Here is a 15,419-nt window from a genome sequence, read left to right on the forward strand (position 1 = left end):
GTTTATCTATTCATTATTAATACTTAAAATTGAAAATTTACATTGTAAACAGCGTTAATAAACCAAATAAAACCATGAACAATGAAAGTGGTGGAAGACAGACAATGATCAGATGTGTTATTATGAATACAGTAAGAGTAGTATACCTGACTGTACAGTTGGATTTAACAGTGCAGAAAATGAAGTGAGATGATCACTGTGTATTGCTCTAAGCTTGGTGCTGTTTCTCTCTGGTTCTAGACTGATCGTTAGTAAGAAGGAGCGAATGTTGATTAAAGGTTCTGGATTTCATCTGGACCTGCTGATCATCGTGGCTTTAGGTGGAACCTGTGCGCTGTTCGGACTGCCCTGGATGGCTGCAGCTACGGTCCGCTCAGTGACCCATGTCAACGCCCTGACTGTGATGAGCAAAGCTGTCGCCCCTGGAGACAAACCACGCATCCAAGAGGTCAAAGAGCAAAGGGTCACCGGACTGCTGGTGGCCATTCTTGTTGGTGGGTCATTAGAGTGTTTTAACTTTATTTTTTTCTGTATTTAGAAACTCCTGCTGTCCATTACACTGTCTGAATATTTCATGATAAATGGGCTAAAATCAGGGATGGATTACTGATCGGGTTGTTGGGGTCAGTATTCAGTGTTCAATTTGGTTTAAAAATGATTTGTTGCTAACTTAAAATTTAGTATTCATTGAACATTAAATAGTAATTTAATGCACCCAGATTTGGACAAAGTAATCACCATCATTCCACGGTGGTCTGATAAAGGAAGTAAATTTGGGCCAGAGCTGAGCCATATGCATGGTGCATATTAATTAGGCTAATTGTGCACATAAAAATGATTGTGAAGTAATGGTTAATGCCATTTTTCAAATTAATAATTTTGCTGCAGGCTTCCCAGAGTGCCAGTGGTGGTGTGAATTATAGTCCATGTTTAGACAGCGGTACCGTTTGTATTTTAATGGTTATTTTAGCACACTGACTTAAAGCTGAAACAGAGGTTAAAGTGCAGACTTAATCAGACCTCTTCTGGCAAGTTCTGATGCAGCCGTTTTATTCAAATATATTTAACCTACAAAACCTGCAGTAGCTGCACTGTTTATGTTGACAATGTATTTTGATTACAGGGAATCACTTTTCTCGCTGACTGTTGGCCATTTTAATAGTGCGTCTCTAAAACAAACCATGGTCGGGATGTGTGTGCAGAGCTGTAGGTTATTTCTAAGCCCAAAGGCAGCCTAATATTGATTAGAAACTTAAAAATAAAATCATGTGCCATAGTGCGAAATCCTGGAAAGTTGATGGACGGAAAGTTGAACTTGGGCTGGTACTCGTGCTAGTGATGATAAACACTCCCCAGAGTCACTTTCTGTTTCCCAAATGCCTTAGCCGATTCCTAATAAACAGCCACATGTTCAGCTCTGTCTCCTCATTATTCATCGCCATCTGTAGCATTTTATCTGACAAGTTGTCATCCACATTACCACACAAAGGTAATAAGAGAGGACAGTATCTGCAGTGTCTTTGGGGATTTTTAAAACAAAGATGGAGAAAAAAACAACAATTTGCAATATAAATAAAATCATTGTTCAAGCACTGAACTATGCTGTCGTTTCCTAAAAACAATAGTAACAGAAGATTAAAACAGAAATTAAGACACTTCTTCGGTTGCCTTAAAGCTATGACAGTATGTAGGAAATTTTGTCTTGTTAGCATGGTTCTGTAATACTGTTTTCTTATCTGGAGTTAAGACTTGATTACGAACAAAAAAACTATTGTTTAGAACCAGCTTCTGTCCTAAATTCAGTCCTACCTGAAGTTGTCATGATCACTAAACAGATAAGATACGATTTCGGAGTTGAGATATTTCTGTAATTATGGCCCCAGGGTCCCCTCTTGACACCTCACTTCTTCATTCACCGATATGAGACCTTTATTTTAGGGTACCCAACATGCATTATTAATATCATGACATGTTAGAGCATTGACTTCAGCTTGAATTGATAGAAAAGTATTATATGAATACAGTGGTGTCATGGTCAACCAGAGTATCAAACTACCTAATTTCCCCTCCAAAATCCCTCCAGAAGAGCAGTCACAGTGCTTATCTGCTTTTGGGTTTGGTGTGTTGAAACCAACTGTATAGCATTAAAGTACAAGAAAGGGTGGTTCACGTTCAAAAAAGTATTCAGAGTGAAAAGTAGTTTTACAGCTTCTTTAAAGTATTTTATTTTCTATACAGATCACCTACAAAATCACCTCAATCATTCTAGAATTATTAATTCTTTCCAAATAGTGCTATTCAAGTTATCTGGTGAAAGTTCTTGTATTTTCTCATATTGCAGTGTATTATGCAGAAAAAAATATCGCAATGTCAGTTTTCTCCAATATCGTGCAGCCCTAATGTAACGTGACAACGTCCTATGCATTGAGTATATTGCTGTTGTTGGACGGAAACCTTGTATCTTCAAAATGGTAACTTTAGAGGAGAAGGAAAAAACCTACTTTCCTTTCAATTGGCCGTTTCTGTTGGTCCATTCTTCATGAAATTTAAAAAACAAAAATGGAGATACGAGGTTCTCTTCCGACAGCAGCGATATTCTTTCATCAACTGTTATTTCTTCTGCTCTGTGTGCATTTGTGTGTTCAGAGCGGAGTGTGCATCAGTGTCAGTTATAGGTATACATTGTGGTCCTTACCACAATATAGCATACTGTGAGAAAAAAAAAAAAAACATTCGGCAATACATTGCAGTTCACATCACCTATATGCTGCTTAAAATTTCAGTACCCCCAACTTAAAACACCTTCTCATGACCCTGCTCAGAATAAAAAGTTGTTACATTAACATACATCAAAAATTAAGAATGTTTTCTCCTTTTTCTGTAAAGTTAGCAATTTGGAAATAGAAAGTTTATAACATCAGCAAAGATACAGTCTTCATGACTCAGAGTGAAATTAACCAAAATAACTGATAAGTAATTTTACTTGATTTTAGGAGTTTTCACACTGATAAATTTAATTATCAGCATAATTAAAATAAATGACCATCACGTTACTTCTTCACTAGGAAAGCGATGATGACTGTAACTTCATAGTTTTATTAAAGTTGTATGGTGAATTGTTAAGCACTGGTTTACGTTTAGCATGTATGGTTAGAAACTCTGAGCAGTTTATTGATCCCTTAGCACTGAGTATGCTAAGGGATCAGTGACTGACCGTTCAGCTTCAGTCTGTGAGTTTAGTGAACTTGTCATACCTGCAGGTCTGTCCATAGTGATCGGAGACCTCCTGCGGCAGATCCCCATCGCTGTGCTGTTTGGGATTTTTCTCTACATGGGTGTGATGTCACTGAATGGAATCCAGCTGAGTGAGCGCATGCAACTGCTTCTGATGCCTCCAAAATACCACCCTGACCACATCTACGTCCGCAAGGTCAGGAGCGCATTCACACTGTACAAAGAATGATCCATCATACAGTCAGTACTACACAAAACATTTCAGCAAATAATGATCAAATATCATGAACTGTTTTACCAAGCTGGTGGTGTGAATTATAGTCCATGTTTAGACAGCGGTACAGTTTGTATTTTAATGGTTATTTTAGCACGCTGACTTAAAACTGAAACAGAGGTTAAAGTGCAGACTTAATCAGACCTCTTCTGTCAAGTTCTGATGCAGCCGTTTTCACTTCCTGCTTGATTTCAGGGGCTTTTTATTTTCACTTTTGTCTGTAGTAGACAAAATGGTTGGGTGACTGATTTGGTCACTGTTACTTTAACTGTGTGTTATGTGTCACTGTCTTGCTGAAGCTACACCCACTGCAAAACTGTACTGCGTGTTCCACTGATGAGGGGTTTCAGTTACATTGTGCTGGAAAACAGAACCTAAAGAACAAACTGTATGACTGTTCTAAGCCTTAATGACCCTGACTGATATGGCCTTTGTTTTGGTCAGGTGCGGACCCTGCGCATGCACCTGTTCACATTGGTGCAGATGGTGTGTTTGGCGGTTTTGTGGGCAGTGATGTCCACTGCAGCCTCGCTGGCCTTTCCCTTCGTCCTCATCCTCACCGTGCCCCTGAAAATGTTCCTCTTACCACGAATCTTCACCACCCGCGAGATGCAGTGTGTAAGTATACTGAAATACTAAAATATTAAAATACTGAATACTAGAATTCAACAACACTAAAATACAGAAATATTAAAATAATGAAGTACTGAAATACATTAATGCCAAAGTACTGAAAGGCTAAAATACTGAAATATAGCAAAACACTGAGTTACTACCCTAGTTAAATATTTTAAATATTTATTATTGTTGTTGTTGTTGTTGTTGTTGTTATTGTTGTGTAATTTTCCCATGTTTTTCTTCTCCTGCAGCTGGATGCAGATGATGCAGAACCAACGTTTGATGAGAAAGAGGGACAGGATGAGTACACAGAGATGCATATGCCAGTGTGAGATTCACCTGCATCTATCTGTTCTCTTTCCCTCCATCCATCTCTTCTTCTACCCACCTATCCATCTTGCCCTCCATCCACATTCCCTCCGTCCAAGTCTCCATCTGTCCATCTCTCCCTCTGTCCGTCTGTAAGACATTCCATTTTAACCTGTGTGACTCTCAGTGCTCGAAAAACCTGTTTAATTTTAAACTGAGAGTTTTTTGGGGTTCTGAGTAAATCAGAGTGTTAGACCAATCTTAACCAAATGTATGTTATAATGATTTATGGGTTAACTGGAGGTTTATTTATATGTTTTATGTATGTCACTGTTATTGGAACAGTTTAGAATTTAGAATATTTCAGTTTAGCATATTTAATTATAATCTCATTATAATGAGATTAAAGGGTCAACTGAAGGTGTCTGTATGGGAGTGACTGCTCGAATCAGTAAGCTCTGTTTGTGTAGATGATTGATCTTTTTTGGCTGATGTTATTTATACTGTAGATGCTGCGTTATCTGTATTTGTACACTGTTGCCAACAACAACCACATTCCCCCTTTTCAGCTCATCTGTTAAATGGTTTGATTCATTTTTTAAAAATCCTAAATTCTTTTGAAATGGAAGATCTTTTAGGTGATGCTGGTGAACTGCTGTCAGTCTGCATGATGACAAAGCTGAAAATTCAGCTGCATCACATTATACTGCATTAAGACTTGCACTTTTATTTACAGACATTCCCAATATTCTCAACAGTCTCTCAGATTAGGAAATAGCAGTTCATATTTAGCAACTAAAACAACTAAAATCTACCTTTAAAGGGAGAATAAAAAAATTAAATTACATTTTCAGTCACATTCTTTTATGTCTTTCATTTTATTAGAAGTTCAATAAAGCACGTATACTGAAATAACCATTCCATACCATCTATTTTACTCAGTGGAGAACCATGACTATTAAAGCTGGGCCTTCAGTTCGGGTCATAAATGTCAGAAACAAAAACACCTCTACAATAATTCTAATTTCAGCTAACCCCTATGGGATTTCTAATAGTATGTCAGCATTAAGCTAATGTGAGTGCACATGAACATTTTTTGTCCACTCTAGATTAAAGACAGACATTTGAAGCTTCCACTTTATTTGAAGCTTTTATCAGACATTAACATATATTTAAGCTTATATGTCTCAGTTTTACAGTGACTCTTTTGGTAAAGAATCCTGTGCTAAAGCTTCCACCGCTGTCTTCATTTCCAACAGCCGACTGAAACCTGCTTAAACTATGGCTCGTATTCACAGTCAGCGATGTATCTAGAAGTGTCAGAGGGACTGACGGTGGTTAATCTAACGTGTAAGGCCTTCAGTCCAGCTCCTGAACTCCCAACCAATGGGAGAGTTGTGCCCAGATACCACAGAAAACACAACTCTGAATTCTTCAAAAATTGAACTCTTTTGTTTCCAACCAAAACTTATCAACAAAATAAGAAGTATTACAAAGCTTACAGCATACAATACTTGCACGCATGATGATTGTATTAAAGAAAAATACACTAAAAATTACAGACCTGGGAAATTTAACTAAGACACATGTTCAGTCACATGATCCATTAAACCGATCCACACCGTAATTTTTCCTTCTCAGCACTGCGGCCAAATATGTACTAATTTTATAAAATATTATTTTTTTTACTGGAAACTTTGTATGGAAAATCTTATAAGGTTAGAGTTAAATGTTATACATAATGTTTTGGTTAATTTCCCAGAACACTCTGGGTTTAATTATTTTTAACAGCACTTGTGCCTCGTATGAATGAACCACTGTGTGCCTTTTTATTTCATTCTTTTCAAAGTCTGTAGCTCTTACTGTATACACTGTATTATTTGTTTATCAAATATGTCCTGACAGTAAACAGCATCAGTTAAACTGCTAGCTGCCTATTTGAATCATATTTTTATAAAATCTTTTAGAAATAATAATTGTTTGGTACTAAGACTGAAATAAACACCTTATGACATCATCTGGATTTGTAATATACAGTACGACCAAAAAGACCATTTTAGATTCAACATTTCTTAAGAATTAGTAGATATATGAGAAATAATTTTGGGGGGTCAGAATACTTTTTCTTTTATTTCTGTATTCATTAAAAATGCTTTCCTTTGTAAAAGTGCCCTTATAAACATGAATTACTTATTTATAACATGCCGTAAAACAGTTGTTTAAGATAATAAAGTAACAAGCCACTAACTATACAATAAATGAACATTGTGATAGCTTTGCTCATGCTAACAACACTCATGAAACAACTCTGTGTAGAAGACAATCTTATTTTATTAAAATAATTTCTTGCGTAAGTTATTATGGAATATAAGTTATTAATAAGTGTACAAGCATTCTTGTTACTGTTTCCTTTGTAATCAGGTACGCACTATGGATCATAAAGTCAGTAAAGTGGAGTGTTCAAAAATAGATCTGCTTTACTTATTTAGCTGATTCATTACTGGGTTTATCTATATAATCATCATACCTATTCATATCAGTTAATAACAAATCAAAACAGGTGACATTTGACTGAATTTGTGAAAGTTGGAGTCAAATCTGATTGTAATGAATAAAGTCTGAATGTTCTGTGGTGAGCTGAAAGAAATATGGGCCTTTCTGTTGTGTTTTTATTTTGTTTGTTTGTTGACATTACACTACAAGACAATAAACGCCACTTCTATATTTCAGAACTTTATTTTTTAAAATTTTAGCAGTGTTATTAGTTATTAGATATTTTTGATTTGTATTAAAGGGGAATAAATCATTTACTGCTCTACTGCAGCATGTTGATGTGTTCAGAGTTTAAAAAAATATGTACAGTATTTGCTGCAAAGATTAAATTTTGATGTCAAATAAATCGTTTTTTTCTATTTGTTGATGTCTGAGATGTTTGTGTAAACTTAAATTATCCACATCATCTGAAAGCAGTGTTCTAGTTCAGTTTATTTTTTTTTATTAATCTGACAATTACGCACATGAACACAGGCTTTACACAAAGTCACCATCATAAACAATAAACCTCCACACTCATTAGCACCACCTCTAAACACTTAAAAATAAAAGACCAAACACTGATATTATCATCATTTCTTTATATTAATTACAAACTACTGTGAGGATAGGAGATTAGATGAATAAAGAATGTACTCTACTTGTATACAAAAAAAGAGAATGTCAAAGTTTTGGAGTTTCCAAAACTGGTGTTCAAAAAAGAAAGTAAATGGGACTCCTAACAAACCTCCTGGTAGGCCATCAAAACTGTCACCATCAGTGTTTTTAATACAAAATATTTCACTTAAGAATATATTTTTTTACAATTAGGAATGTGTGTAAGAAGTATATTCTTGTGTGGTCTTCTTTTCTTAGTTTTTGGGGTATATTGTAATAGAAATCATGAATGGGTCCTTTTCATACATTTTGTGTCTCTGTGAGGCTTGATGATCCTTGAGAAGGATGCTGCGACATGAGACAAGGACTTGTTTATGGTTATCTCGAATCTATTCTACCAGACATGGTGACGGTCTACAGTAGAGGAGTTCAATTTTTCCATCATCGGAGGGACACTGTCTGTGTCGAATGCTTGGGTGTTTTTCATACATTTCTATTTTTTTATTTGAATCATGATGTGGTAAATTATCAAACACTGCAAACACTGCAAACAAAGAGCTAGTTAAAATAATGTATCATAATGGTGAGTTTCAAGTCATTTTCACTAAATTACACTGAAATGCCAAACAGGTTCTAGCTATTAAGCAGATAAAGGACACAGTAAATATCTCATAATTGGATCATTATTTGGAGGAGGTGGTAAATATGATTCATTGTGCCAGGAAAGTAAATAGTAATATCTTTAAAAACCCAGTAAAACCACAGTAAGAATCACTGCACTCTTTTACAGTTTCAGTTTCAGTTCTAGATAACAAACAGTAATACTGTATATAAGACTCAAATGCCTTCTAATGTCTTTGTAATGGCTTTTACTCAAATTAATTACTTGCACTTTAGAGATTTTTCTGATTTACTTTCCTGCTTAAACAAACATATTACAGTGAAATACAGTGTGAGTTTATATTTACCATCACGCCAAATAATTATAAAATGAATATGTCCCTTATCCGCTTTACATCTAGAATCTGTTGGGTATTACGGTGTAATTTAGTGTGACTGCAACAATTTACTCAAAATTAGGGGGCTGTAAAAGAAAGTGTTAATGGAATATATTAAAGTTATTTTCATCTGTGATTAGTTTTTCCACTGTGCACAACAACACTGTTAATGTACATACTTAAAAAAGATGCTTCTTCAAGTGGTCTTTGAGGAAGGCAATGGTTCTAGAACCATGAGTTCTATATAGAACCATTTAAACATAAAATGGTTCTATATAGAACTCTAGTAGAATGATTCTAAAGAGAACCACCTTTACTTAAGAACACTTAAAGAATTTTTCTTTTTGAATAGCTTGTACTTCTTTAGATAAATAAAGATAATCAATTTTTAAATATAGAATATGAAATGTCTTGGTGACTAACTGATGTTCTCTTTACTTTCACTATTCTGGTGGTTCCTTTTGCAGTGTTACTCTGAGTAAACACTGAACTCTCTGAGCTCAATGAGAGGAAAACGGAACAAAGGCCGCTCAGTGTTGCTCAACTCTGTTCCAAAAACAAGTGGAACATCCTGCAGGTCAGGGCTTGTTTTGGGGGGGGTTAATGTTTAACATGTTCACAGCTCTGAAGAGGCTCAGAGTGAAAGATGGCGGTGTCTGTGTGTGCCGTGTTCTTTGTTGCTGCGTTCTTTCTGGGTTCTGAGGCTCAAAATGACTTCAGTAAACTCCCCGAGTCATTTAAGAAAGGAGTAGAACTCGCAGTACAGCAGGTCAACTCACACACAGGACTGCAGCACCATTTTCTCTTCTTCAAAAGTATCGAGAAGTCCAGCATTGAGGTACCTGTTCTGTTTTTAATACTTTTGTAATAATGTTATAATGTAATGTCAGAGTTGTACGTCTGAAAGAAGTTCATATTTTACTGATTGTGCTTCAATTCTAAACATCATCAGAGGCTGTTGTTTCAGTGCTGGGAGGAAATGACCGTAGGTTAAGTCCAGAATGCTGTTTTTGCTCTGCAGGCAGGATTTGATGTGAACTACATTTACCAACATTTCTACCTCAAAGCCACAAAATGCAGCCGTGGAACCACTAAAGCAGATCCGAAGAAATGTGCTTTCAGGAACGATCGAGTGAGTGTTTATTGTTCAAAATCAATTGAGTTCTCAGAAATGAGTAAGTGAGTATTCATCATTCAGGCTAAAGTCCAACCTACGCAGGCTCAGGACGAGCGAATAGACGCTGGAGTCAAACTGTAGATGCCAGTTTAAGATGTCAATGATGCATTTATGTTATTTTAAATCCACAGCTAACACCAATTTGTTGTATTTATTGTAGTCACACGTGTCATTAGATGTGTAAATACTATATGGACCATTCTACCAAACTGGTTCAATCTGCAGTATATAGAAATATTTAATAAAACAAGTTTTTAGACCTTAGATAAGTACAAGGATTATGTAACAATCTACTTAAACCCAAGAGATATATTGAGATAGTAATAAGCTGAACATATACAGAATGAGCACTGATAGGGTGCTTTCTATTGGGTGGTGGCTGTCCCAAATGCTAACCTATACATTTCAACTTGCGAAAATAATCCTTACCTTTTTTTTTGCTTTTCCTTTTTAATGACCTCTTTTATTTCTTCTAAAATGAAGTTAAAAGATTTTTCATGAGTTTAATGTTTAAATAACTTTTGCTGTCCTATGTTCACATCACTACTGAAACACAAAGGGTTTTAGTCCATAGGCTGGGCCTTATTTTAGCCCCACCCCTGCATTTTAGAGTAGGAAGTAAGACTGTATCCCTGTCCCTCATGGCCACATGGTGAGCAGTTAGATCTCATTGTTTTGAAGTAAATGTGTCCCAAAGTCTGAAAATCAGTGTGTAAGGATTGTCACTACTGAAAAACATTTTTTTCTGATATTAAGTACTTTTATGTTTTCATGAAAAATATTGTGATTTTATGTGAGTAAAACTGTTCAATGCTGTGTTTGCTAGTCATGTACTGATTAGCATTTTTCTAAATTTGTCACTACCAAAACAGTCACTGCCAGATTTGTCACTACCAAACATTTGGTAAAGTTTTGGTGGTGTTATGATTGTTTTGATAGTGACAAAATATAAATTTCAAACATTTTAATAAAACAGACATATTAAGGTATAGTGTCACTAAAAGCAACAGAAATTTAGTCTACAGTCCAAGTCAATTAAAAGAAATGTCTTTCTATTTTGATTTTGAACCAATTTGGTAGAATGATTCATATATACACTGTGAGGTTAACTGTATAAGTTATAAACAAGGTAGAATCAGTAGGGCATGTTATATTAAGTAAAACCATGTGGTTTATTTCGCAGTATAATACAGCCTCTCTTATTTGTTTCTGGTTTGTACAGCCTCTTATTGACTGTGCCGTTTGCTACAAGCTGTACGGTGGGGAGATTGAGAAAGAACCCAAACCGTACATTCACTGTGTGCATAAACCCGCACTGACCGAGGTATTAAATTCTTACCTTCAGTCTGTTTCATTCATCTGTATAAACAACAGAGCGAAATTCTAAAAAATGTGCCTAAAACATGGTTTAAAAGGTGTAATGGTTTGTTATTTTTGAATGGTAGGAGATGAAGAAGACCCGAGTGGAGCACTGTAATGATGGAGTCTATGGCAACGGAGCATCTACACTACTGGCCTCCACCGGGACCCAGAAATGAGAACTGAGATTAGCCCACATTTTCTGACCTTTTATGGAAAACACTTAGATTAGATTTCCTGTTGATTAAATTTACTCTATTTACAGCTGTTTATTTGTGTTTGTTCATAGGAGTCAGCATGAAAATATACAGGACAGTACAGTCTTCACCAGCAGCAGTTATTATTCATTTTGATGTAATAAAGAATTACACTGTTATAACAAGACATGAATAAATAAGCAGCACAGTCTGTCATGTTTAACAGTTTGTTCCTCCAAGTTTCACAGTGTTTGCTGACTGTTAATAACACTGTATTAAACACTATACAAGACAAGGAATATTGAGAAAGTGGTTGCACGTTGGACACGTTAGCTGGAGAACTGGATCTGGAACACCAGATCGTCTGTTGAACTTTCACCAAATTATGGGAATCAATTAAACAGACCATTAAAAGCATGGTTTGTAATAAAAAGTATCTTTGTTTATCCTAACCCAGTGAACATAGAATAAAACTGTGAGAACTGAACTCGTGCTGGATTATTTTTTCTAAATGAGCTATGACTGCCTTCATGACACATGTGGCCATGTTCCAGTACACCCGTAGGCCGTTAAGCTCTGCTTCCAGAAGGTCATGGTCACTATGCTGGCTGGTATTCCAGGTGTCATGAACTACCACGATGATGTTGTAATGCATGGGCCCATTGCTGAAACAGCTGACAGGTGTGTCCTCTCTGTGCCAGCTATTAAGTATTTGAGGTTCTATTTGTCAGCAGGTGGCATCACTCCACTCCAATCTAATGTGGACACCGTTTTAGCCATCCCCAAGCTCAGCTCTGCTGCTCAGCCTGCCTCCTTCCTGGGTATGATGGGCTGTTATTTAAAGTTCCTCCCTCACTACTCCACCACCATAGCCCCACTCTGCCAGCTGCTGCATAAGGATGAACCATGGGTGTGGTCTCAGGCATGCACTGACACTGTGCCCTCAGTCCTTACTGGGCCCTCTATACATCTATTCTCATCCTGTGCAGAACAGGCACTGACAATAATTTTTTATCTATATTTGAATATATTATTCACATTATACATATATATTATTCAGCATGTTTTACATTCAGCAGCAGACTAAATGTAAAATGTTAAAATTTAACCATGAGGCTAATAATTTCAGAACTACCAAATACAGACATGCAAACCTGTAAGCAATGAAAAATGGGACAAGTTCAGAACCTAACTACTTGTACAGGGTCCATAGGCTTAGAACATTTAGCTTAGAAAATTTGTTGTTTAAAATGAAAAGCATCATGGTGCACTTATATAGGGAAACAGGTAATTGCTGTAGAACAAAGAGGACTGATCCTGGTCCTGGAGATCCACCACCCTGCAGAGTTCAGATCCAACACCCCTGTGTATAATTTTCAGATGCCTCTGAAGGCATCTGTTAATTGGATAAGGTGTGTTATCTAAGGGCTGCAGCTAAACGCTGCAGGCTGGTAGATCTTCAGAAACACGACTGGGTACCCTTGCAAGATAAAGATCATAGAAAGTTTCAGTTCACTATGACAAATCAAGTCATGTAAAAACTGTACTGGTTCACAGACTGCCCCACCACAGACTCCCAAAAGATCATCACCACAGACAATGTCCCTCAACTGATCTCTGCGGAATTCACCATGCTAACCTGGGCATTTGGCGTTTGTTTTTAACCTTAATGACTGTATCCAGGCTGGGAGTTTGGGGGAAAAATTACACAGATGCTTTATCCCATATTAATTGGACAGTAAAATCCTTTATCAATGACATTACTAGACCTCTGGTCAGACCAATCCAGCCCAAATAGGGCTTCATTCTATGTGCAATTATCCTGGAAGCACTGGTTATGGTCACTTTCACATAACAGCTGAAACTCCACTGTTTCTGTCAGACAGCTGAGGGCAGCACACCCACATGATCTGGGAGTTTATCCAACAAAAGAATGTTGAAAAAAGAGAGGAGGGGGTGAGTTACGTAAGCTTTTTCTCTTTAGCAGATTTCTCTTGAAAGCTTGAAAGCAAACAGGACTTTGGTAGAGCTGCGTCACATCTTCATGTTCTTGGTCAGATCTGCTGGAAGTTAAGAGAACATGGTTGCATTTCTGCTGGTCGTGTTGTTGATTGCTGGAACTTTAAGCTCTTATGAAGCTCAAAGCGACTTCAGTAAACTCCCAGAGCCCTACAGGAGAGGAGTAGAACTCGCACTCAAGCAGGTCAACTCCCATGCAGGAGTCCAAAACCACTTCCTCTTCTTCAAAAGTCTGAGCAAGCATGAACTTGATGTAAGTAAGCAGTTTTCTTTTAGTTAGTCTTTGACTATAATTAGTTGTGGAATTCCCAAAGTTGTCCCTGTGTTTCTGCATGCTACTGGGATTTATACACTGAGTGGCATAAGAAATGTTCGGCTGGTTTCAGGCAGGATTCGGTGTGAAGTATCTCTACCATCACTTCCATCTGAAACCCACCAGATGCCGCAAAGGAACCGCAGATGCAGATCACACCAAATGTCCCTTCAGGAACGACAGAGTGAGTTTTCCACATCAAACCTATTGTAAAAAGAAATGTCTTGATTGCAGTCATACAGCGCTTCAGCTTAAGTTTATTTAAAATATCTCACTGACTGAAAAAATAATGCCTCATCAATGTCAGAACATAATCAGTTCCAAAGACGTTGAACAGTATATGGAATGTAAAAAAATTCACCTGTATTTGAACAATAATAGCACAAATACAAAATATTTAGTGTTTTATCTTATCCGGTTCTATAACATATATAACATGTCAGCGAGTAATCCAACAATTTAAAAACAACATTCCTCACTGAGCGATTACAAGGATTTCAGGTATTTCCCCTTCTAAAGTGCATAATATCATAAAAATGGGCAAGGCTGAAAACTACAAGTGACTGCTGTGACTGAATGCTTTTTCTCAGGGATGTCCCTGCATATTTCAACATGACAACACCAAGAAACATTCTGCGTGTGTCACAACAACATGGCTGCTTAATCAGTGAGCGCAGGTGCTAGACTGGCCTGCATACAGTCCAGACCTGACTCCCACTGAAAACATGGGGCTCATTACGAAGCACAAAATGACAGTAAAGGCTCCATACGGGTGCACAGCTAAGGACTTGTACAAAAGAAGAATGGCAAAAAATTGATTTCTGTTTTTGGTAGCATTTCATATACTGAGGTTTGAATCTCCAAAATGGTGAATTTACAGGAGAAGGAAAACTATTCTTGTATTTAATGGAGGTTAATGTAAATACATTTTATCCAAATAATATTGGACCTTTTGTATTGGTGCATTCATCATGAAGTTTCAAATAATGTAAAGAGCAGCTGGCCTTTTCAATGTATGCAAAAACTTAAAAATGACAATATGGAGATAAAAGGTTTTGGCCCAACAGCTATGACATGGTATAGGCTTTAAACTATATTAATAACTATTAACCATTACTATGCACATTATGTTTCATCATCATTATTATTTGTTGAACAGCCACTGATTGACTGTGGAATCTGCTACAAGACCTTTCATGGAATGATTGAGGAGGAGCCAAAGCCCTACATTCACTGCGTCCACAGACCAACACTAACAAAGGTCAGTCAGCCTTATTTATCCAAACTCTTTTTGCCTGACAGAAAAAAACAACAAAGCTAAAAACTTGCAGCAACCAATTTAATACACTAAATAATGTGACATGTTTTAGTGGAATTCACAAATTCTCTCATAAAAAGAGATTTAATGAACTAAAATACTAAAGGCCAGTGATCACTAAACATGAAACACACCCATGGCTTATAATACCACTTTAAGTAAAAGATGCTTATATTTTAAGTAAGAGAAGGCTGAAAGTAAGTTACATGTCTATGAACATTGCATTACCTACAATAATGTTTTGTGTGATTTGTTACAGGACATGATTTCAAAAAGAATGGACATCTGTAACAAAATGAGCTACAGCAGCGGATCTGCTTCTGTCCTGCTGGTGAAGGGGATGGAATAGAAGCCGAACTATCTTTATTGTAGTCCATTTAAAGTAACAGTATACACACGATGCACCTTTTTTCAAAGTAGCTATAAGTGTAAACACTGTCAATGTATGAACTC

General features: G+C 36.7%; 1 protein-coding gene across 5 annotated transcripts in view; it reads left to right on the top strand.

Annotated features, from left to right (window-relative positions):
• The window catches only part of slc4a2b (solute carrier family 4 member 2b), a 46,540-nt gene extending 39,193 nt beyond the window's left edge, over window positions 1-7,347 (top strand). For 4 of the 5 annotated variants that reach the window (XM_036560659.1, XM_036560657.1, XM_036560656.1 and 1 more), the window contains exons 19-22: window positions 241-494; window positions 3,261-3,430; window positions 3,953-4,126; window positions 4,378-4,586. In XM_036560659.1, the coding sequence (XP_036416552.1) occupies window positions 241-494; window positions 3,261-3,430; window positions 3,953-4,126; window positions 4,378-4,458 (679 nt within the window). In that variant the 3' untranslated portion in view covers window positions 4,459-4,586. Of the gene's footprint in view, window positions 1-240; window positions 495-3,260; window positions 3,431-3,952; window positions 4,127-4,377 lie in introns of all 5 variants that reach the window. The other variant, XM_036560655.1, reaches the window with a different exon arrangement.
• The last annotated feature ends 8,072 nt before the right edge of the window (window positions 7,348-15,419 follow it).

The sequence above is a fragment of the Colossoma macropomum genome, unplaced genomic scaffold, assembly GCF_904425465.1.
Source record: "Colossoma macropomum unplaced genomic scaffold, Colossoma_macropomum, whole genome shotgun sequence".
NCBI lineage: Eukaryota > Metazoa > Chordata > Actinopteri > Characiformes > Serrasalmidae > Colossoma > Colossoma macropomum.